A 19223-nucleotide genomic window follows, 5' to 3' on the forward strand; every position below is an offset into this window, starting at 1 on the left:
TTGAAAACACCCCCCCACACACACTGTTCCTCTTGGAGAGGCGGTCTTGGTGTAGGAGGATGCGAGTGGTTTGCTTTGGAGCCTGCTATCCTGGCAGCTGCGCTTCCTCAGCCTTCTGGGGGAAAGGTTTGTTGCGCCGTCTGCTCAGGCTTTCACAAGCTGCTCTTTCAGATGCAGCCCCTGACGCTGCTCTTGTTGTACACTCACGTACCTGTCCCAATGGATGGGCTGAGGTAATCAGTGCAATGTACCTTTGCCACATGCTAACAAACTCCCCTTTGCTATGCTGTGAGGGGGCTGGAAGACAGCCTTTCTGGTTACCTAGGCTGACCCATTGCAATAAGGCATCCTGGAATTGCATACAGTGAACCTGGGAAGAAGCTTAAGCTCAGCAAGGGCTTAAGTCTTTCCTTTCTTGTGAAAAGAGTCCCCTGCCTCCCATAGGAAGCCCTTCTGGTGCTCCGGGACCTCTGTTGTTTCTAGAAGTCATGTTAGGCTTTTGCAGCTTATTTCTTATTTCATTTTCTATCTGTTGAATATGATGTCAGGGGTAACAAGTGTCCTTATGATCTTTGCCTCCCTTGGCACTGTATACTGTTAAATGAGATGTTCACTGTGTTACTGAGGAAGAGAAGTGTGGTGCTGTCACAGTATCTGACCTCAACACAGTGACTGTCTTTTCCTGGTAAATCATATTATTGGACCTTTTGGACCATATTATTGGACCTTTTGGACCACTCTTCGAGTGAGAGGATTGCGCTCTCCTCCTCCTCTTCCTTCTCACTATATACTACCACTAGTGTCTTGGGTTTTTGTCCTAGCTAATTACACTAGCTGCCACCTTCAGCTGTTGGAAGTGGAAGCGAGGGCAGTGCGGCTCTTGGGAAAGCACTCATAGAAATGTAAAGTTCTGCCAATAAAGGTGACTGGGAAGAACATTCAGCCCATGTGCTGGTACCCTAAAGACGAGTTAACTTCCTGAAGTATCAGGCTGGAAAGTTTCTCAGAAGGAGAATTGCAATGGGAACATGCCTGTGGGTTTACTGGGGTTTTATAGCTGCTTGCTAAAACTTAGCACTCTGTACTTCTGTAGCAGCATCTTCTTAGTACTGGCCTGGGAATACTTTTATAGGGTTTTTCAGGGAGGATTAAATAAGTAGCTGCTTTGGGTCATATGACATAAAGGAGTGGATTTCCCTCCCCCCCCCCAAAGTTTGGTCATACCGTCCTGTAAAGTCCTCTATTTTAAAAGCTCCCGTTTGCGTACTCGCTGCTTCTCTTCCAAATAAAAAGATGCGAACATAACAGCAACATTAGTAGTAGACTTGCAGGGGTCCTTTTCTTTTTTGTCCATACTGGAGGGTTTTGGCTAGGCTGCTATTGAGGAAAACAACCAAAAAAACCCAACCTGAAAATGAATCCTACTCCCCCCCTCTCATTCAGAAAATCAGTACGTTGAAATCCCTTTTGCATCAGCAGTGAACTACTGTATTGCTCAGCTGGTGTGTTGATTCTGTTTTTTGTCACATGAAACATGAGACTTGGCATAGAGCGTGTGTGTTGGAGAGCACCGTATCATGGACCATGCAGGGCAGAAAAAGGGAGATCTATGGCTAGAAATCGGGCTGGTGCTCTCCTTAAATTTACAACATTCACGTGACAGTTGTTCAGATGCCCAGTGTTGGGGATGGATGGGGACACACTTAAATTCCTGTCCTTTTATTTTTATTTTTTTAAAAAAGGCTGGGAGGGGAGAGAACAGGTGGGGACTGGTTGCTGTAAAACTGTGGTACAAACCCTGTGTGTGTGTTTGGGCTCCATATAAATTGCACCATTAATGGATGGATGTTCTCTTCCTTGGGGGCAGCAGCCATGCTGCCATCACAGTGACAACCTGTTACTGTGCTGAGGTTTCCTTCCCTTCCCCGATAAAGACTTGACCTTGCAAATTCTCTTCCCTGCCTGACCAAATGCCAGAAGTTGGGTGTCTAAAACAAACTCGCTGCGTCCTGGTCACCCGGTGCCTGTTCCAGGGAGGGTGAGGATTGTGCTTGCCTTGCCTTAGCTGAGCGGAGACTTCAGCTGTGGTTGTCTGACAAGAAAATGTGGTTTTCCTGTTCCTAGGGGCTGCGGTCTTGTTTTCTTGACTCTACCAAACTGAAATGCTGTTGTAGTTATGACGATCAAAAGGCATTTTTCTGCTCTGCTTGTTTGGCCACAGCTGCTGAAGGAGTTCCTTGTCTTGGCTCTGATGCCGGCTCTGTTTACTGGAGAGGACAAAACTGTAGATAAGGCATTGGTGCTACTGCCGGCACTGCGAAGCACTTCTGCACGACCTCGGTCCTCTCGGGAGGCTTGCTTCAAGATGCTCCTTGGGAAGGACAACGAGTACCAAATCCCTTGCGCTCTGCCAGCTTGCGGGAGATGGCCCGTGGGAACATCTGTCCAGGCAGCCTGCACTGGCCTCACCCCTAGCTATGGTAGGCAGAGCAGGGTAGCAAGTCTGTTTAGAGGATGGTGGAAATACTTTCTGTAACCATTTTCAGCAGGAATGTTGGTGTGGAAAGCATTTTAGTTTCAATTGTCTATTTCCAGTTTTATTTCCAAGGCTTCAGTCCTGGTGACGTTGCTTTGGAAGAGCAGTGAAGCATGGTGAAGGACCAGGAACTCGAGCCCCAGCTCTGCACCTAGCAAAAGAGTATGTGAAGGAAAGGGATTTTCTGGGAGGGAGATGTGGTTGTAGGGTGCTTCTGGGAAGGCGCAGAAGTTTTCCGAGCCTGTTGGGTGTGAGCTGACAGCACTGCTAGAGAGTAAGAAGTGCTGTGGATAAGCAGCTCAGCGCTCCAGGAGACCTCAGCATCTCTTGCAGTAGATAAGCTTGATGCAGTTGTAGGCTGGAGACAGCCAGTAAGGCAAAGCCAGCTCTGCGGGGAAGGTTGCTTTGTGCAATCCTTGCTCAGCTTCTCTTTGAGGTGCCAAAGCTTCCCAACTGGCTGTGGCATATATTTTGTGTGCCCAGAGACCTTGGCTTGTTTTGATGCTGCATCTGTTTTGGAGAACATAAAAAAAAAAAAAGTTGTTTGGAGGAGAGGAGTCTGTGTTGGGGACCATTTGACTAAATAACCCCAGGCTTCCTCAGCCCTCAGTTAGCACAGCAGTGATCAGGCCTCTCTGACTATCCCTGTGGGTTTTAGGTGTGTGGCTCACCCTAAACTCTGATGCTGCAGGATTTGCATCCATAGCAAGGCAAGGAAGTGGGTGCTCTGGTAGCAAACAGCTCAGCTCTTTCTGGATGTGTATTTCTATCTATATCTGTTGCAAAAGCATGAGGCACTCCTCTGCCTTTGATTTGCAGTGTCCAGCTGATGGTTGGTATAGTACCATGACAGGCTACATTTCTAGCTTAGCAGGAAAGCATGAAACTGCTAAAACCATGTGAATGATGGCTGCTGCAGCCTGCTGGGTTTGACCCTAGTGTGTCCAGTGGCAACTTTGGGCGTAGAGGAGTGGCTTCAATCTTTTTTTACCTTTTTTTTTTTTTTTTTCCTTCTCCTTATTTCTTTTTCACTAACCCTTTCCCACCACTTCAGAAGACTCAAAACCCTTTTTCTAGAAACTAGCAGGGCCCAAAGCCAGTATTTTGATTATATAAACAGGCTTCTTTCCTTGTGCTTTGCTTCAGTATAGCACTGGCTTGTTTTCCTGGAAATCCTCTAAAAAAGCCAGTTTCAGTATTGGTGTAGCTATGTCACAGAAGGCAAATACAAAGCCAAAATGGCCTCTGAGCTAGAGTATGGCAAGACCTCAAATATAAAAATCTGGTGTAGCAGCCAGTATTCAGGCAAAACTGTTCCTGACTTACCTTTTGAGAGGAAAAAAATTGGCAATAGTTGCTGCCTTTGTGCCATATAGTCCCCCTCTCTACTTCCTTGGATGCCCTGTAAAAGTTAATTCATTACTGTTTGTAAAGGACTCTGCATTTCTCTGCTGCCAAATGCCACTGAGGTAACCTGCGCTTCTGTTGGGTCTGCTTGTTTGCTTCCCTCTTGGCAGCATGCTGTGACATGGCCTTCTTCAGGGTAGTAGTAATAATAATAATTAAAAAAAAAAAGCAACCCTCCAACTACACAAAATGCAAAGCAACAGAATGTAGAACCTTACTGATAGCGCCTACAAGGAAAACTGGGTTTCCAGTAGGCCACTGGCCTGTGCAAGAGGCTTTTTCTCATGTCACAGGTTTTGAGTCTGAACTGTTGCATGAAAATGCTTTTTCTGTCCTGATACACTTTTCTGTATTCTGGTAGTTTGTTACAATGCCTGAAGTATATTAGGCTGCCAGATCCTCTTCGTAGGACATGAGGAGGATCCTCACTCTGACCTCCTCCAAACAGGCTATTAAGTATTGAAACTTTCTGTTCATTTTCTTCCTGCCTCTCCCCATTCTTTTAAAATCATAAACGCAAGGAAAGCCTCAGTTTGCTGAAGTGCGGAGTGAATGAATGCAGTGACCGAAATGGTGCTGAACTCCTCCTGAGACCCTGCTGCAAGGAAACAGCCTCCAAACACGGGCTCCGGGAAGGCTGCCAGTTTCCCTTCCCGTAGGAGCTGGTGTGTGGGTGGAGAGGAGGCTTGCTGCAGCCACTTCACCTTGCTCGCAAGGCAGCAGAGGGTCTGCCCTGCAGTGGAAAGTCCTCAAAAACCTGAATTTCTGTCGGGAGACAGCAGGCTTCCTTAGCGTTTTGCTTTGCTCCTACTTGCTCCTCAGAGCTGCGCTGGATGCTTATTTGCTTGCGGTTACCCTTTTCCTTGCACGTTGTGTTGCACAAGTGTGTTGGGTCCCTTTCTGCCGTGTTTGGGGCCGCTGTGCATTTTCGGGGCAGGGGGGGAGCGGTTCTTGTTGCTTTGCAGCTCCCGCGTGGGGCAGGGCTGGCTGTCCTGCGCCGTGCAGGGTGAGGCTTCCCCTTGATGTGGGTGAAGAGGTTGAGTAACACAGCCCAGAAGGCTCTGATTCAGCTTTCTCCTTGCTCTTGCTAATTATTGTGACCCTTCTAATTTTGTCTGCAGCATCTTCTCTTTAATTTTTTTTTTTCTTTAAAAGAGAATTTGAAGAGTCACAGTACAGCTGTCTTCCCGACCTGCCGTGCTTAGGATGGACTACATGGGAGACAGAAATGGGCTGGCAGAAATTTAGGAAACTGATGTTTAATTACAATTCTCTCCCTAGAGAGCAGACCCTCTGTGTGATTGGGGTATCTCATGTGTGGGACTGAGCCTGTACTGGATTTGCATGAGCAAAAAATAGCTGGGCTTTAATTTCCAGGGCCATGATGATTGCTTATTGCAATGTAAAAGCTTTATTGTGTTTGGATTTTGGGTGCATGTGCCAATGAATTGGTCGGGTAGGTTATTTAGTGAGGGGACGGAAGGGGTAGTGGGTGGGGAAAGCTGGCATCCTGATGATAACACGCTCTGTGGGGTCCAGGGAAAATGTGTATGTATTTAAAATAATTTATTCTCTCCTGTGATGCATTGTGTTTTGTCCTAATAGAGCTAGTTGGTCAATGGAGCACCTCCCAAACATTTCCCACTGCTGGGATGGAAGTCCCAGCGCTGTCTGAAATGAGTGCAGTGTATTAGCAGAGCATAACTCTGTTCATTTCTATCTTCTTGTTTTTAGTTGGTCCTCGTTTTCCAAATGTTGCATTTTGAGATGAAACTCTATGGAGTTTTACCTTCCTGGGAAGCGGACATGGAAAAATTTGGTCATGTTTGAATGCAGTCAGAAGGGGGAATATGTGCTGCTGCTGCATGACTTCTTTTATGAAATTATGTTTTTAAGCTGCAGCAAATTCACAGTAGAAATCAGAAGTTTGGCAGGGAGAAATAAACTGGCTTTCACTTGTTGTGTCAGCGCCTACGTGTGTGTGGCAGTGGATCAGTCTGTACTACTTCATTAAAGGAAAATTATTTCCTTGATTAAATAGTGGCTTTTTATTACATGTCAGTAGCTGAGCGCTTAAATGGAGTTGCTTTTAACAAACCTGATATGAGGAAATATGAAGGACCAGCACCTGAAAGGTAAAGTTTCTTTAAGGTGCTCTAGCTGGATGCAAAAGACCCCACCAAACAGTCCATGGAATTTGCTTCAAAAGTCAAATTCATCATCTTAAAGGTATACAGCTAATGAAATATATGGCACTGTACCATAATACTGACTGATGAAGGTACATGGTGAAGAAGTCTAGGTTTATTCTGTCTCACAATCTCCTGAATGGGCTGGCATCTACGCTTGATTCACCGATCAGTGGGAGGGGGGCAGCTGGAGAATGAGAATGGCGGGGGGGGTGGTGGTGTTTAAATTACTGGGGGGTGATGCAGAAGTTTAGTATTAGCGCAAGGCACAGGAAAATTTAAATTGCTCCTCCGGGAGCGTGCGTTGAATCAGTAGTAGTGCTGAGAACTGAATTTAGGTCTTAATTTGTTGATGTCTTATTTTCCCACGTTACCATCCTTGTAATGTTTTCTTCCTATGTTGTAACATGTGTGAGAATACTCAGTTGCTTTCCTTAGGAGAGGCTTTGTTGCTAAGTGTGAACTTTACAATTAACTGGCAACAAATGTGTTGGCAGTTCCCTTATAATTTTTGTGGGTTCAAAATGAAATTAAGTGTGGGTTCTTGGCAAACTCCAGCTGGGTGAATCGGTGATCTTGGTGATTTGCTGAGAATACTACTGCCAGCCGGACGCCATGCTGGGGCATGGAGCCAGAGCAACATGGAGAGAGCTTGTGTATGTGTTGGCATTTTCAAACACCATAGCTCTGGCTTGTTTTGAAATACTGTCCTATTTGTTGTTAGCAGTGCCTACAGACATCTCTCTCTGTTGTCGAAATGATTGCAAAGGAAGATACCTCTGGGTTGAGCCTTTCCTGCTGCTGGCGCGTGTGCTGTTTTGCTCCCATGTGTCATCATTTTATGTAGAGGCATCCTTTCAAAGGGATGGAGGGAGTGTCACTGCTCCTTATTCTGTCCCTCGCCTGGGATTTAAGAAGCAATACTGAGGTAATCCCTTCTCCAGCAGCCATACTCCTCAGGCAGCGATCTTATCTTGCTGTGAAAGCTGAAGAGATTGGGCTCTTGCTAGTGCTCAGATGGAGGAGATCTGAGAAGCTGTGAGGTGCGGCTGGAAATGACTCAAAGGGAAAAGCATCCATCCTGAGCTGGTACCTCCATCTAGGCCGGCCAGCTACAGCAAAACCAGTGTGGTGCTCTGATCTTCAGCCTGGGCAAGGTCTCTGCATCACAGCTATCATAATGCCAAGGCAGGCTGAGCTCTTGTTCTGTATTTTCCCATACTGCAGGCAGCCTGGTGCTTCAGTTTATGTGCTACCCTGGTTTAGGGATTTCCTGTCATCCTCCTGTTGAGGTGAGGGCAGAGACATTTATCTTGCATCTCAAATGAAATTTCAGGTCCTAGAGAGAGTAATTAATATTCTGTGTATTGCACAATTCTGTGGGTGTGACAACCCTGTTCCAAATAATGTAGCTATTTCTTCTTTTTTTTTTTTTTTTTTTTTATTTTAAGGAAACAAAAGAACTTGTTGCATTTTGGGGGGTTTTGTCTTGTGATTTTTTTTTTTTCTTTTTTTTTTTTTCTTTTTTCCCTAGCATCCAGCGAGCTGCACTGGTGGTTCTGGAAAATTACTACAAAGATTTCACAGTCTACAACCCAGCCTTGTTAACAGCCTCCAAATCCCGTGCAGCCAAGCACATGGCTGGCCTGAAAGTCTACAATGTTGATGGTAGGTGAGGTAAAATGTAGTCTCTGAGACTGGGTGGGATGGGGAAGGGCTGGGTTGGCTTTATGCTTTGTTATGCACACATTCTGACCTCTTTGCTTTGCCAAATTCTTGTCTCTTGCTGGAAATCTTCCTAACAGTGCTGAGTCTGCCGGTTCCAGATGACTTTACAGATGCGTTTAGCCCACAATAAGGCTTTTGTCTTTGCAAGGTGAAATGGCCAAGTTTTGGATCAGGCTTAATTATTACGTGGCTTGACAAGTGCTTTTCGGCACCACTACTTGTTTTAGGCAGCCTCTGCTTTTTGTCGCCCTTGGGTCATCTCCTTGGTTGTGATAGTACAATAAACACAACTTATAACTTAAATGAGTTCCCCGGTCGTTTATTGTGCAGCTTCCACAGACAGCCTTCAGGAAAGTGAAGGAAGTTGATACCAATGTGGGAAGAAGCAACTGTATAAGCAGCAGCTGCCAGTGAAAGCAATGCTCGTCAGCCTGCAGCCTTAGCACTAAATTAGCTATGCCTGGCTTATGTGTGGCCATGCTCCCAAGTCATCACGATGCTAAGCAGTTCATGGAAATTCAGAGACAGATAACTATCCCTCTTGAGCTTTGCCATTCTACAAACCTGTTTCAAACTTTTGGGCCTTAGAGAGGCCTGTGGGAGGATGGATGGGTGGATCCCTGTGGACACTCAAAGCAGTGAAAACTGGGCTTAATCATTTGACACTCTTAAATCCTATCAGTGAAAGCTAGGCTTGATAAGCAGGGTGTCCCCAGCCATCACAGCCTTTATAAAAGTGCGCATTCCTTTGATGGAAGAGCTGAAGTTGTGTGGGGAAGCTTTTATGGTGAAGGATGGCTGAAGTCCTGTGACAAGATGTGGAAAGGCACATCCTGCCTGTGAATTTGTTAGTACTGAAAGGCTTTGAGAGCTGGAAGGGAGAAGGGACTGAAGGAACTTAGCTGGGCAAGGTGGCTTTGCATGCAGGGTGTGGAGACCGAAATATGAAGAATATCTGTCACATGGAAAAACATGAGACATGATTGTTTTGCCTTCAACAAAGTTTCAGTGCCTTATGGGTGTGGTGGGGTTGGGTTTTTTCGTTTGTTTGGGGCTTTTTTTTTTCTTTCATTTTTGGTGACTTCAGAAGTTTCAAAGACCTTATTCTAAATGTTTCCCCAAACCTGATGCAGCACTCCTGAGTCTGTAAAATTAATTGGAGGTTTAGATCCTTACAGTGAGATGTCCCCATCCTGACAGAGGAAGGGTGAACAGGGAAGGAGGGGGGAGGGAGAGGGGCCGGCTTGCCCATTGTGTGTCCCCTGCTGCCTGGAGTGAAGAAACTCTTGGCAGGGAGAGAACGAGTTGAGTTGGAGAGGGGAAGCAAACAGACTTGCTCTGCACTTTTCTAGAGGTAAAATCTTTCATACCAGCTGCTCACTCTCAATGAGGCCTGGTGTGTGGAAAGTGAGAGTTTCACAATCCCACAGGTGTCTGCACAGCATTCAGACCCAGTGGCCTGCCCGGCTGGCTGCAGGATGTGCCATTCTGGTTACTAGCTGGCTTGTCTTCTCCTGCACTGCAGCATCTCTTCAGGAGGTGGCAGGGTCTCTGTTCCTGCAGCACCTGCTGGGACATTGGGACTCCCAAGCTCAGAGGAGAAACTGCCGGTCTGGTAATGTTAGTAGCTTAGGAGCTGCTAGCTCACAAAAATTTACTGGAAGAGAAGGAACCAGAAGCAAGCTCCAGATGTGGCTGGCAGGCCTTTCCAAGTGTCAAGCTCATGAGCCTGCCAGGGCCTGAAAACTCGTGCCTTCCCTTCTGGGGCAGTACCAGTTGCCTGGGCTGTTCCATGTGTAATGCCGCTACCTTTGCGGACGTGGAAATCTCAGGCTTAGAGGCATGTCCTTAAGAAGATTCCCATCCATTTTACAAAGCAGAGTGTAGTTCTGGCTGCAGCTTACCTTGGCATCCTGACAGTCTCTTACACCCTCCATGTGAAAAGACAGTTAAGGCAGCCTAATTTGTTGGCAGCTTTTGTATTTGATACTGGAGCAGCCAGGAAGGAAAAACATCTTGCTGTAATCTCTTATACAGAGTGGGGAGGCTCGCCTTCAAAAGCAGGATTTTCATCACCAGGCATAGTCAACGAGGCAAACTATAGTTCTAACCCAAATTTGGGAGCTAGTGTCTCCCTTGAGTCATATCCTCCATTTCAGGGCCGTCAAAGTCTGAAGTGTTTAGACTCTTTAAGAAGCTGTCTGTCTGAGTGCTTGTCCTTCCCACTGCTGAGCTTCAGGCTTCTGTCTTGGAATCTGGTTTGTGCTTTTTAGGAAAAAATTAAAAAGTTGCCCTTGCATGAGCAGAACAATTTTAAGCATGTCTGTGCAATTGATTGGCCTTAACCACTGCCAGTTGAGAGTGTAGGCTTTCAGAGCAGTTAGTCAGAAAAGCAGCTCTTGGTGGTTTGGAGGCAGTCCTAGACTTCTCCTTTTTCCCTCTGGGTAGACCCACCTCTATCCTCTATCTAGATAGAAGGGTTGGTAGACTCTTCTGGGGCAACATTTTTTCCTCTCTCTGCCCAAACAGCCAGAGCTGTGAGCTTCACGGGGGAGCTGCAGAACCTACTACTGTACTTTAAGGTCCCTAGTTAAGGTCTTGCAGTATACAGCTCTGTCACTTGACCGGGTGTTACAGAGCAGATTGCAGCTTCCTTGTTCCTGTACCTTTGTAGTATCTGTTAACAGCAACAGAAGCTGTAATGGCAGGTGCTGCTCAGAGTGCCATGAGAAGCTACTACACATATAGACCCCAGCCTACCTTATTGCAGGACTGCTGCTCTGACAGCATCTGCCCTTCTGGAAAACCCTGTGCTTTGTCTAAAGGTGACCCTGCTGCCTGTGCATCCTGTTTTTCCTCCCTGCGTGTAACTGTCTGGAGTTTGGCTTTTGATCATTCATCTCCATGTCTCATGATGTTCTTGTGTTTGTCTTTCTCCTCTTTCCAACTCCTTACTTGTGCTCTCACACTGTCTTGTTGCTGAAATATGGTGCGTTCCAGCTGCCCTTGCCTTCAAACTGAAAACATATATAATGGGTGGTAAGTTGCATCCTTGGCACGTGCACCTCACCTCTGCCTTTGTGTATGTTGCATGAGATCCTTCATCCCAACTAACTTCCCTCATCCACGTGCCGAAGCCCCCTCTCTAAGCCCGTTCTGCCTAGCAGGGTTTCTACCAGAGCTGCTGAGGACCAGGGAAGGGTTTATAGCTTTGGCTGGGAAGGCTGGAGCCACAGAGCACTTGTGACAGATGCTGTGGGGTGCTGGTCTGTCCCAGCCCCAGTGCTGTGGCAGTAACACCACCTTTCTTGTCTCCTTTTTGCTCGTCCTCACCTCCCAAAGGCCCAGGTAACAACGCGTCGGGGCAGTCCCGTGCCATGATTGCAGCTGCAGCCCGTCGCAGGGACTCCAGTCACAATGAGCTCTACTACGAAGAGGCCGACCACGAGCGCCGAGTGAAAAAACGCCGTGCAAGGTAAAGACGTCCCTTCCCGGGTGCTGCTCCTCGGTGCTGCGAGGCTCAGTCTTGTGGGGCTTGCCAAGCCTGAGGAGAGAGAGGGACGTGTGATTAAGGGCTGCGGGTTGGCTGTAAATCTGTCACAGCGAAGAAGCGTATGAAACCCAGATGCATAAGGGATGGTGACAGCTTGCAACTGGAATTATCTGAAGAACATGCATAAAGCAGAGCTCATGCATATTACGCAGATAAGCTAATGCAATGTCATGGATTAGGGAACAGTCCAGTGCTTGACAAATCCGTAGTTATTTGCTATAGGAAATCCCATTATTTTCCCCCATGTCCAGGCTTGTCATCTCAGCTCAAGTAATCCAGGGACAGGATCGGTGGAGCACTTGGTGTTGCCTGTTCATGGGCGAGGAGAATACTTGTGTTTGCAGACTACTAAAAGGGGCAGTTTGACTGTCCTTTTCAATGAGTTGGGGAGGAAAGAAGTGACCAGAAGCGGTTACATTTTATTTTTGGAACATAGGTATGTTTTCTGCCAGTCACACTTAGGCTGCAGCGTTGATGCTTTGTTGAGGTGACCCGAGATAGTGCCTCTGTTTGCTCTGGAGCCTAATTACAGTTTGTAGTTAACATACCTAACAGTTTGAGGCAAGTTGCTTATGGACAGGCACCCCTGAACTGAGCTGTGTTTGGAAGGAATGTGCCGTAACTGGAAGGAGCTGGCTCGTTTTGCGTTTTCTTTTGGCAGTTTATTTTTCATTGGGAAAGTGCTGGCACGGTGTCCCTCCCTAGCCTGCTTCGGTCTGACCTGTGCTCTATAGCCGCTGTCTTTTGGGCTCTCTTCCAGCCTCGGAGCAATAGGAACTTCAACTTTCCTTTCTGTGCAGTGTAGCATCCTAACTCGGGCACATCTCCCTTGCTTGCTGAGTTTGGTTAGAACAGCTGCTTAGTCAGAGGAAAACCATCAGTCACTAGAAGATCAGGCCAGATGTTTCAAAGGAGGAAGGTCAGAGCTGCAACAAAAAGGGATGAGATAAGAAACTGCTTTCCACTCCGCACCTCCCCCAAGTCAAATTAAACAAAATGGGCAGGGATCAGGGCTTCTCGTGCTGTTCCTCATATATAGTCTGAATGCAGTATGCTATACCTCTGCTTGTGGTGAGGCAGCTTCCCCAGGCTTTAAGATGCTTTGGGTATTGAGGGCAGTGTGGACAGTAGGTGGTGGCTTGAGTGGAAATCTAGTGTGAAAAAAGTCCTGTCTGGAGGGGCAAAAGAGTTTTGTTGGGTGGCTCTTCTATTATCGTTGCTTTTTCCTCACTAACTCCAGTGTAGCTCCTCACCTGTTACTTAGTACTGGGCTAACTTGCAAGTGTCATGTGGCATCTGTTTGCCTTTTTATGGTGTGGTCTTGGTGTTTGCTCACTTGTGCCAACACAGGAATGGTTTGCAGAGGATGTCTCTAGCTGCAGTGTTAGGAGTGAAGACGGGAGCCCCGTCCCTGTTCAGTGGAGGGGTGCAGAGCAATCACTCGGCAGCACAGGTTCTGTACCCAGTTGGTGTAAATCAGAGCAGACCGCAGCTTGTGAGCGCAGAGAGTCTCAGAGCAGTCCGTGTCCTGGGTCATGCTAGTTTATAGCCAGCCTCTTCCGAACTGCTAGCCCATCCTTATGCTTCACACTGCAGTACTGTATGCTGGAACCGTTGTTTTCAAAGACATGCATTAAACGCAAGGGCAGCTGTGTCTTGTTTGAGTCATGTAGCTGATGTTTATGCTGTGTTGGCAGAACCAAGTATGACACTCAGGCTTTTAAAGTCTTAATCCTGGTTTATGACCCTCAATTGGTGGATGGCTTGGGCAAGGAAAGAAAAGCTGCTGTCTATCCCTCAGACTGTCAGTAGAGAAGACTTTATGTAAATTGTCTGATGGCAGGCAGTGACTCAGTGGCAGAAATGGGAATAGGAGCTAGTAAATCCTGACTCCAAGGCTCTGCCTTAACCACAGACTCATCCTACCTCTATTGTTATGACTCTTGCTGTCCCGATTTTCCTTCTGCAGGCTTGTGGTTGCAGTAGAGGAGGCTTTCACTCACATCAAACGCCTCCAGGCAGAGGAACAGCAGAAAGCTCCAGGAGAGATGATGGACCCCCGAGAAGCAGCCCAGGCAATCTTCCCCTCCATGGCAAGAGCTCTGCAGAAGTACCTTCGCACCACCCGCCAGCAACAGTACCACAGCATGGAGAGCATCTTGCAACACTTGTCCTTCTGCATCACCAATAACATGACACCAAAGGTAACGCTTTCTCTAATGTTGGTGCAGGAAGGAGGGAGAAAGGGGTGGCACATCTCTGTGTGCACACAGAACAGAAAATTGTCAACGGAGGTGAGTGGAGGTTTTCATAGTTGTTGTCTGTGATATGATCAGTGCATTGTAGATTGCATCAGGTCTTAAAGGAAAGTAATGTTTTCTCTACAGCATCTTCTGTCTCCGTTTATCTGAGAGTGCCCGTGAGATAATTGTTCTCATACCCAGTTCAGCAAAGGGAGTACCAAAGAAGTGATTGAGACTGTGGCCTTGAGTCACAGGGAATTCTCCCAGCTGGCTCATGGTAGTAGCATGATGCAGGTGGCAACCTGCAAAGGACCATTATTTTTTTTGTCCCCTCTGCAGTGCTGCATTTTGGACTGCTTCTAATTACTGCCTAAATCCCTGCTGTCTGACAGTGTTTCTAATTCATGGGCCGCTTGGTCAAACGTCAGTTTGCTGCTTCAGACCCTGACTGTGACTGTTGACTTGCAGGCACAAGGAGGGACTGAATGAGGAGGGAAACAGCTCACACAATCCCCCTCCAACTCTCCACTTTCCACTCTAAGAACACCCCACAATCCTAGAGAAGGGTTAGAAATGCAAGAACTTACTCCTGGGCATTTACCTAGGACTTACTACGCTAAGAGCAGAAATGCTGTCGAGAGATGGGGCTTAGCATCCTCTCACTGGGATCCACCTGGGACCTCACCCAGGTATGCAAGGGGGAGTTCTGCTGCCATTAAGATTGCAAAGGAGACTTTAAAACACCAGCGATGTCAAACAGCATTCCCTGTTCTGCTTTCAGTTTGCAGCCTCAGTCAGGCTGCAAACATGGAAACCTTTGCTTTCTGCCTTAGATTGGCCTGAAGAAGGGAGGGCCAGCTATCCCATCTGCCTGTCTGGGACTGCAATTTTGGGATGGGTTATGGGGCTGGTAGGGGAGAAATGACCTCTACTCTACTGAACTGCTGCCGGATGGCAGTACTGACAGCAGAAGTCGGGGCTATAACTTTGCAAGCTTGCTGGGATGGACTGAAAGAGGATCTCCTGGTGGTTGTGTCTACTCCTGGGGTCTGAAAAGCTGGGAGGGACTGGGGAGAGGATGTCTCCTGAAGCGTGGAAGCTGAAACAATTTGTAGTGTGGCAAGCCTGTGCTCGCGGAGCTTTATCTGGGGATGGGAAGAGAGCATCGACGCAGAGAGAGTCGTGGGGCCGGCGCTAACATGTGTCCCTCTCTCGGTAGGCATTCCTGGAGCGTTACCTCAACCCGGGCCCAACCCTCCAGTACGACAGGGATCGCTGGTTCTCCAAGCAGTGGACGCTTGTCAGCGAGGAAGCAGTCACAAGCGGGTTACAAGACGGCATTGTGTTTGTCCTCAAGTGCTTGGACTTCAGCCTTGTTGTTAATGTGAAGAAAATCCCCTTCATCAAACTCTCAGAAGAGTTCATAGACCCTAAATCTCATAAATTTGTCCTCCGCTTACAGTCTGAGACTTCAGTCTAAGGGATTTTGAGGGTGGGTTGTTTGGGGATTTTTTTTTTTTTCAATATTGTGCTTTTGGGTTTTATTTCCCCAATGCTGACTGAAACTGGCAGATGATGGACCAGTAATATTTGACCATCTGCACTTTATTTGGAAAGGGGAGGGGGAGTTGGGATATCTTATCTAGAAAGAAGTATCTTAAGAGGCGACAGGGTGACTTGGCTCGGTTAGCTCAGCCTTGGAGACAGAACAGATTTTTTTTCTTCCCCCCCTTTCCAGGCATACTGTAAATCTTACGCTCTCTCTTTCTCCGCACGATTGCAACGTCAGTATTTTTGTTGGAATGCTGCCTTACGCCATGCGCACGCCTGTGCTTTTGCGTCTCTGCTTTTGCTACCTGTAGCTGTTTCTGAGAGCGTGTTGCTCACCCCTCTGCTATAGAAACCTGCTTGCACGGGGGTGTGACAGTCCTTGTTCACTCAGGGAGGAGAGGGTATCAAAGGGTGGGTGTGAGAGGGCTGCTTTTGTGAGCCACCAAATCTGGAGACTGAAGACTTACTCTCTTCTTCCTCTCCATGTGCCCTCTTCTGTCAGTGCTGGACCTGTATGAGCATAGTGGGATGGTTTTGCTCTCTGTGTCTCTGAAGTTGCTTGTCTTGAACTGGATCAGCCCATCTTGCAGCTCTTCAAATTTCTATTTTTTTTTTTTACCAGTGCTTGTTAGTGAAACTGTTCTGTGTGATACAGCTCCCTGTTATCTCTCACCTGCTTCCCTCTCTCCTACTTGCCCGCATCTTTGTCAGGCACTCCCAAGGCTCCCCGTTTCTGTCCCCTTCTGTCTGGCTTTCCGAATGTGTTTCTTCAGCCACGGTCCCCTCGGGGTCTGCCTTACTGCCGCTTCCTTTTGCACCTGCAAGGGCTGCCTGTTTGCACTGGGACAGAGTAGGTAAGTAGCTGGCTCCTCCTCAGATAAATCACAGACCCTCCCTATGTCTGACAGCCTCTTTGAGGGTGCAGGCAGGAATGCGCCCCTCCCTCTCTAGCTGGCTTCAGGTGCATCTGGAGGAAAGATGGGCAAAAGCACTTCCCTCCTTGAGGAGAGGAGCCAGGGAAGGGCTGACCTCTGCCATGTGCACTTGCTTTGGAGAACTGCTGTGCTCTGGAAACACTGCAGTATGTCCTTCCCCACCATAAGCCTTCAGCTATAGCTAAGAAATACCAAACTATGTCTGAATGTTGAAAATCTGCCTGCCTTTCTTGGCCTTTCTGTACTGCGGGAGTTTCTGCTCAGTGCTGGGATCTGCTCCTGAGAGATGCAGTTTTGTTTGTAAGGCTGCCTTTGCCCATCAGTGCAGCTTTCGTGTGCGAATTAGTGTCACCTGAGTTTTATGGGGTTGTGGAAGGTTTGCTTTTAACGATGAGCCTAAAGCAGTGTCTGAAGTCTCATTGCCGGCACAGGGCATCGTGTGACTCTGGAGCCAGCTCTGAGGCTGCAGTGACCCGCATTCAGGCAGGTCCCTCTGAGACCCCCCCAGCTTTGTGGCGGTGGATTTGTGTGTGTGAATGCAAGGGCTCGATTCATTCTGCCCAGTCTTTTGCCATGCAAATATCTCTATCAGGCAAGATCTGACCTGCCCTGCATACAGATGTCTTAACACAGAGGGCCCCGGTTCCGCAAGGTACGCAAGCCAGTGCCTTTCGTTACCAGGGTGCATCGTCTTCCAAGAGGGGCTGTGACAGCCCCTCCTGTTCCCTTTCGCCTTCCCCAGGCCTTCCCTGGGCTCTTCCAGCAGCTCGTGGGGCTGCCTCCATGCTCCCACCAACGTAAGGTGGTCTGGCTAAGAGTGGGGCTCTGCTAGTCCTGCATGGCATGGCTGGTGTTGGCTGGCCGGTGCCCACCACAAGCCAGTGGGAGGGAGCGGCCACATTAAGCAGGGGTGCTGGGGACAGGGCAGGGGGCTCCAGCCTCTTCCAGCTTCAGCAGCAGCGGAGCTGCATGTCCAGCAGCACCTGTGGATAGTCCTCTTGGGAGCACCCTGGTGAGCGAGGGTCCAAAGTGGTGATTCCCCATCTGAGTGACACCTGCAGTGTCCTGCACCTTTCTTACAAGTGCATGGTGGTCACCTGGATCCTGTCTTCTCCGTGTAATGTGCCAGATGTGGTTGTGAAGAAACTAGATGGTGTGGTTCATGACGGGATCAGGCCCATGTCCCTTAAAGGATGGGAAGTAGGTAGGGCTTTCCCTTCTCTAAACTTAGCGTTTGGGTTTCTTTCTATGTCAGGCTTTCTGGTAGTCTATATGGGGACTCCTTTATTGACTGTGGCCTTCACAGTGTTTTATTTTGAAAAAATAGATTGGTTTATTCCTTTTAAAAAAAAAAAAGGGGGGGGGAGCATATAGTATCTCACACTTGGCTCTCCTAAAGATGCATGTATCTGGCTTTTATGATGTGTGTAACCAGCAAGGTGGGAGAGACTGGGAGTAGCTTGGGAGACTATGGAGCACTTATGCCTATGTGGAGGCTACTGCCTGTGGCTAAATTGGCTCGTTTCTGTGGAGCCAGAACAAGAACCACCTTGCCAGGGGCTTGGGTGCGCTGTGTGTGTGAGAGCACCTTGTCACAGGCATCTCTGCAAAACTTTCTTATTTTCCCAGGATTTCCTTCCCCTTTCCTTTTCCCTCCCCCACGAGGGGGGTTGTCTGACAGTATCTGCTCAGGAAACTCATGTCTTAATTGCATTAAATCCTTGAACACGTGGAGAACCAGACGGAAGCGGCGTGTGCTCGCTTTGGGTCTGCTTCCTCATCTGTGTGCTGTGGTTAAGCACTGCCTTTTCTGCCTGCTGCTGAAAAGGACACTGTCAACGGGGGCCAACTCCTACATTAAACGCTCTTTCCTGTGTCAGCAGCATGAATGCTTTGCCGGATGAAGTCTCAAGGAGAGGACTTGGCCTCTCAAACGGTCTCTTTAGAGATGCAACCTGCTTAGGGGTGAGGACAGACTAAAAGGGGAATTGGGATTCCTGAGTATTCCCTGTGTTTGGATTTTTTTTATGACATTTTACTTTTCATGGTCTCTCTTGTTTCCCCTCTCCGTGCAAAATCAGGGAACCACTGTCATACCTACCTCACTGGGGTTTTGTGAGGCTAAACTCAACTTGTCAAGTGCTTTGAGATCCACAGATGGATCTGTGGCATCTATAGGAATTCAGACTCTTTATAAAAATACTGAGTGGTGAGAGCAGACTGGTTTGTTTAACTCTGTTTATAGCCAGCTAATGAGTAAGAATCGAGTCACAGGGAATGAAGCTCTGATCCAAATCCTGCAGTCCTTACTTCTGCAGAGCTTGCCAAGAGATGAGCATAAATAAGGCTTGTAGGGTTTGCCAGCCAAGCGCAGGCTGTTTTCCTCCGAATGCCTCTCCTCTCCTGCGCTGTCTCCTTGCACATATTTTCCCTCCTCTCTCCCAGCCTGGATGCTTGTACCTGGCTGGGAATTGGTTTTCTTAGAATTCAAGTGGTTTATAAGACAGCCCTGTTTGGTGAAGTGGACACTGTCCCCCTCAGAGGAGATCCTTGCACTGGACATGCTTCACTAAAGGCTGAACCATTCAATAGGGTGCTGTGTTGCCTAGCCAGGAGTGGCGTTGCCCCGCTCCTCTCTTCCATGTTGGCATTTTTCCTGTGACTCTCAAGTATGCTGCTCAGATACTTTAAAGGCTTTGGTGGTTTGCTCTCAGATTTGTTACAGCCTAAATCCAAAGCCATGCTGAGATCTTCCAAAACCAGATGCAGCTAAGACTTTGAACTGTTCTGGAGCAGATGGAAATGGCTGTGGGTTTCCACGAAGGCTGGCTTTCTCTTTCACGGCTAAAGAGTAAAAGATTTGGATTTCTTGCAGCTTCTAGGAGCGTGGGGGCGGATATCAGACCCTTAATACCTTGCCAGTCCTGTGACTAGGACTGGGCAGAGGTTGTTAGCACATCTGTTAGCCTCTCATTGCCATGTGGCTGCAGCCATCCATGTGTAGGCTCTGTGGGGCTGCCCCAGGTCTCTCACTCCTTTCCCACTTATGAGAGCAGAGCAGGCAGTGCTTTCAGAAGTGTA

At 47.9% G+C, this 19223-nt stretch overlaps 1 protein-coding gene across 4 annotated transcripts in view; it reads left to right on the top strand.

The window, feature by feature from the left end:
* Positions 1 to 15219, top strand: part of VANGL1 (VANGL planar cell polarity protein 1) — a 32200-nt gene extending 16981 nt beyond the window's left edge. For 2 of the 4 annotated variants that reach the window (XM_050905712.1, XM_050905721.1), the window contains exons 4-7: positions 7667 to 7800; positions 11203 to 11335; positions 13383 to 13617; positions 14876 to 15219. In XM_050905712.1, coding sequence (XP_050761669.1) covers positions 7667 to 7800; positions 11203 to 11335; positions 13383 to 13617; positions 14876 to 15136 — 763 coding nt within the window. In that variant the 3' untranslated portion in view covers positions 15137 to 15219. Of the gene's footprint in view, positions 1 to 7666; positions 7805 to 8243; positions 8252 to 9140; positions 9165 to 11202; positions 11336 to 13382; positions 13618 to 14875 lie in introns of all 4 variants that reach the window. The other 2 variants (XM_050905735.1, XM_050905729.1) reach the window with 2 other exon arrangements.
* Positions 15220 to 19223: the final 4004 nt, after the last annotated feature.

Source organism: Gymnogyps californianus, chromosome 1, assembly GCF_018139145.2.
Source record: "Gymnogyps californianus isolate 813 chromosome 1, ASM1813914v2, whole genome shotgun sequence".
Taxonomy (NCBI): Eukaryota; Metazoa; Chordata; class Aves; order Accipitriformes; family Cathartidae; genus Gymnogyps; species Gymnogyps californianus.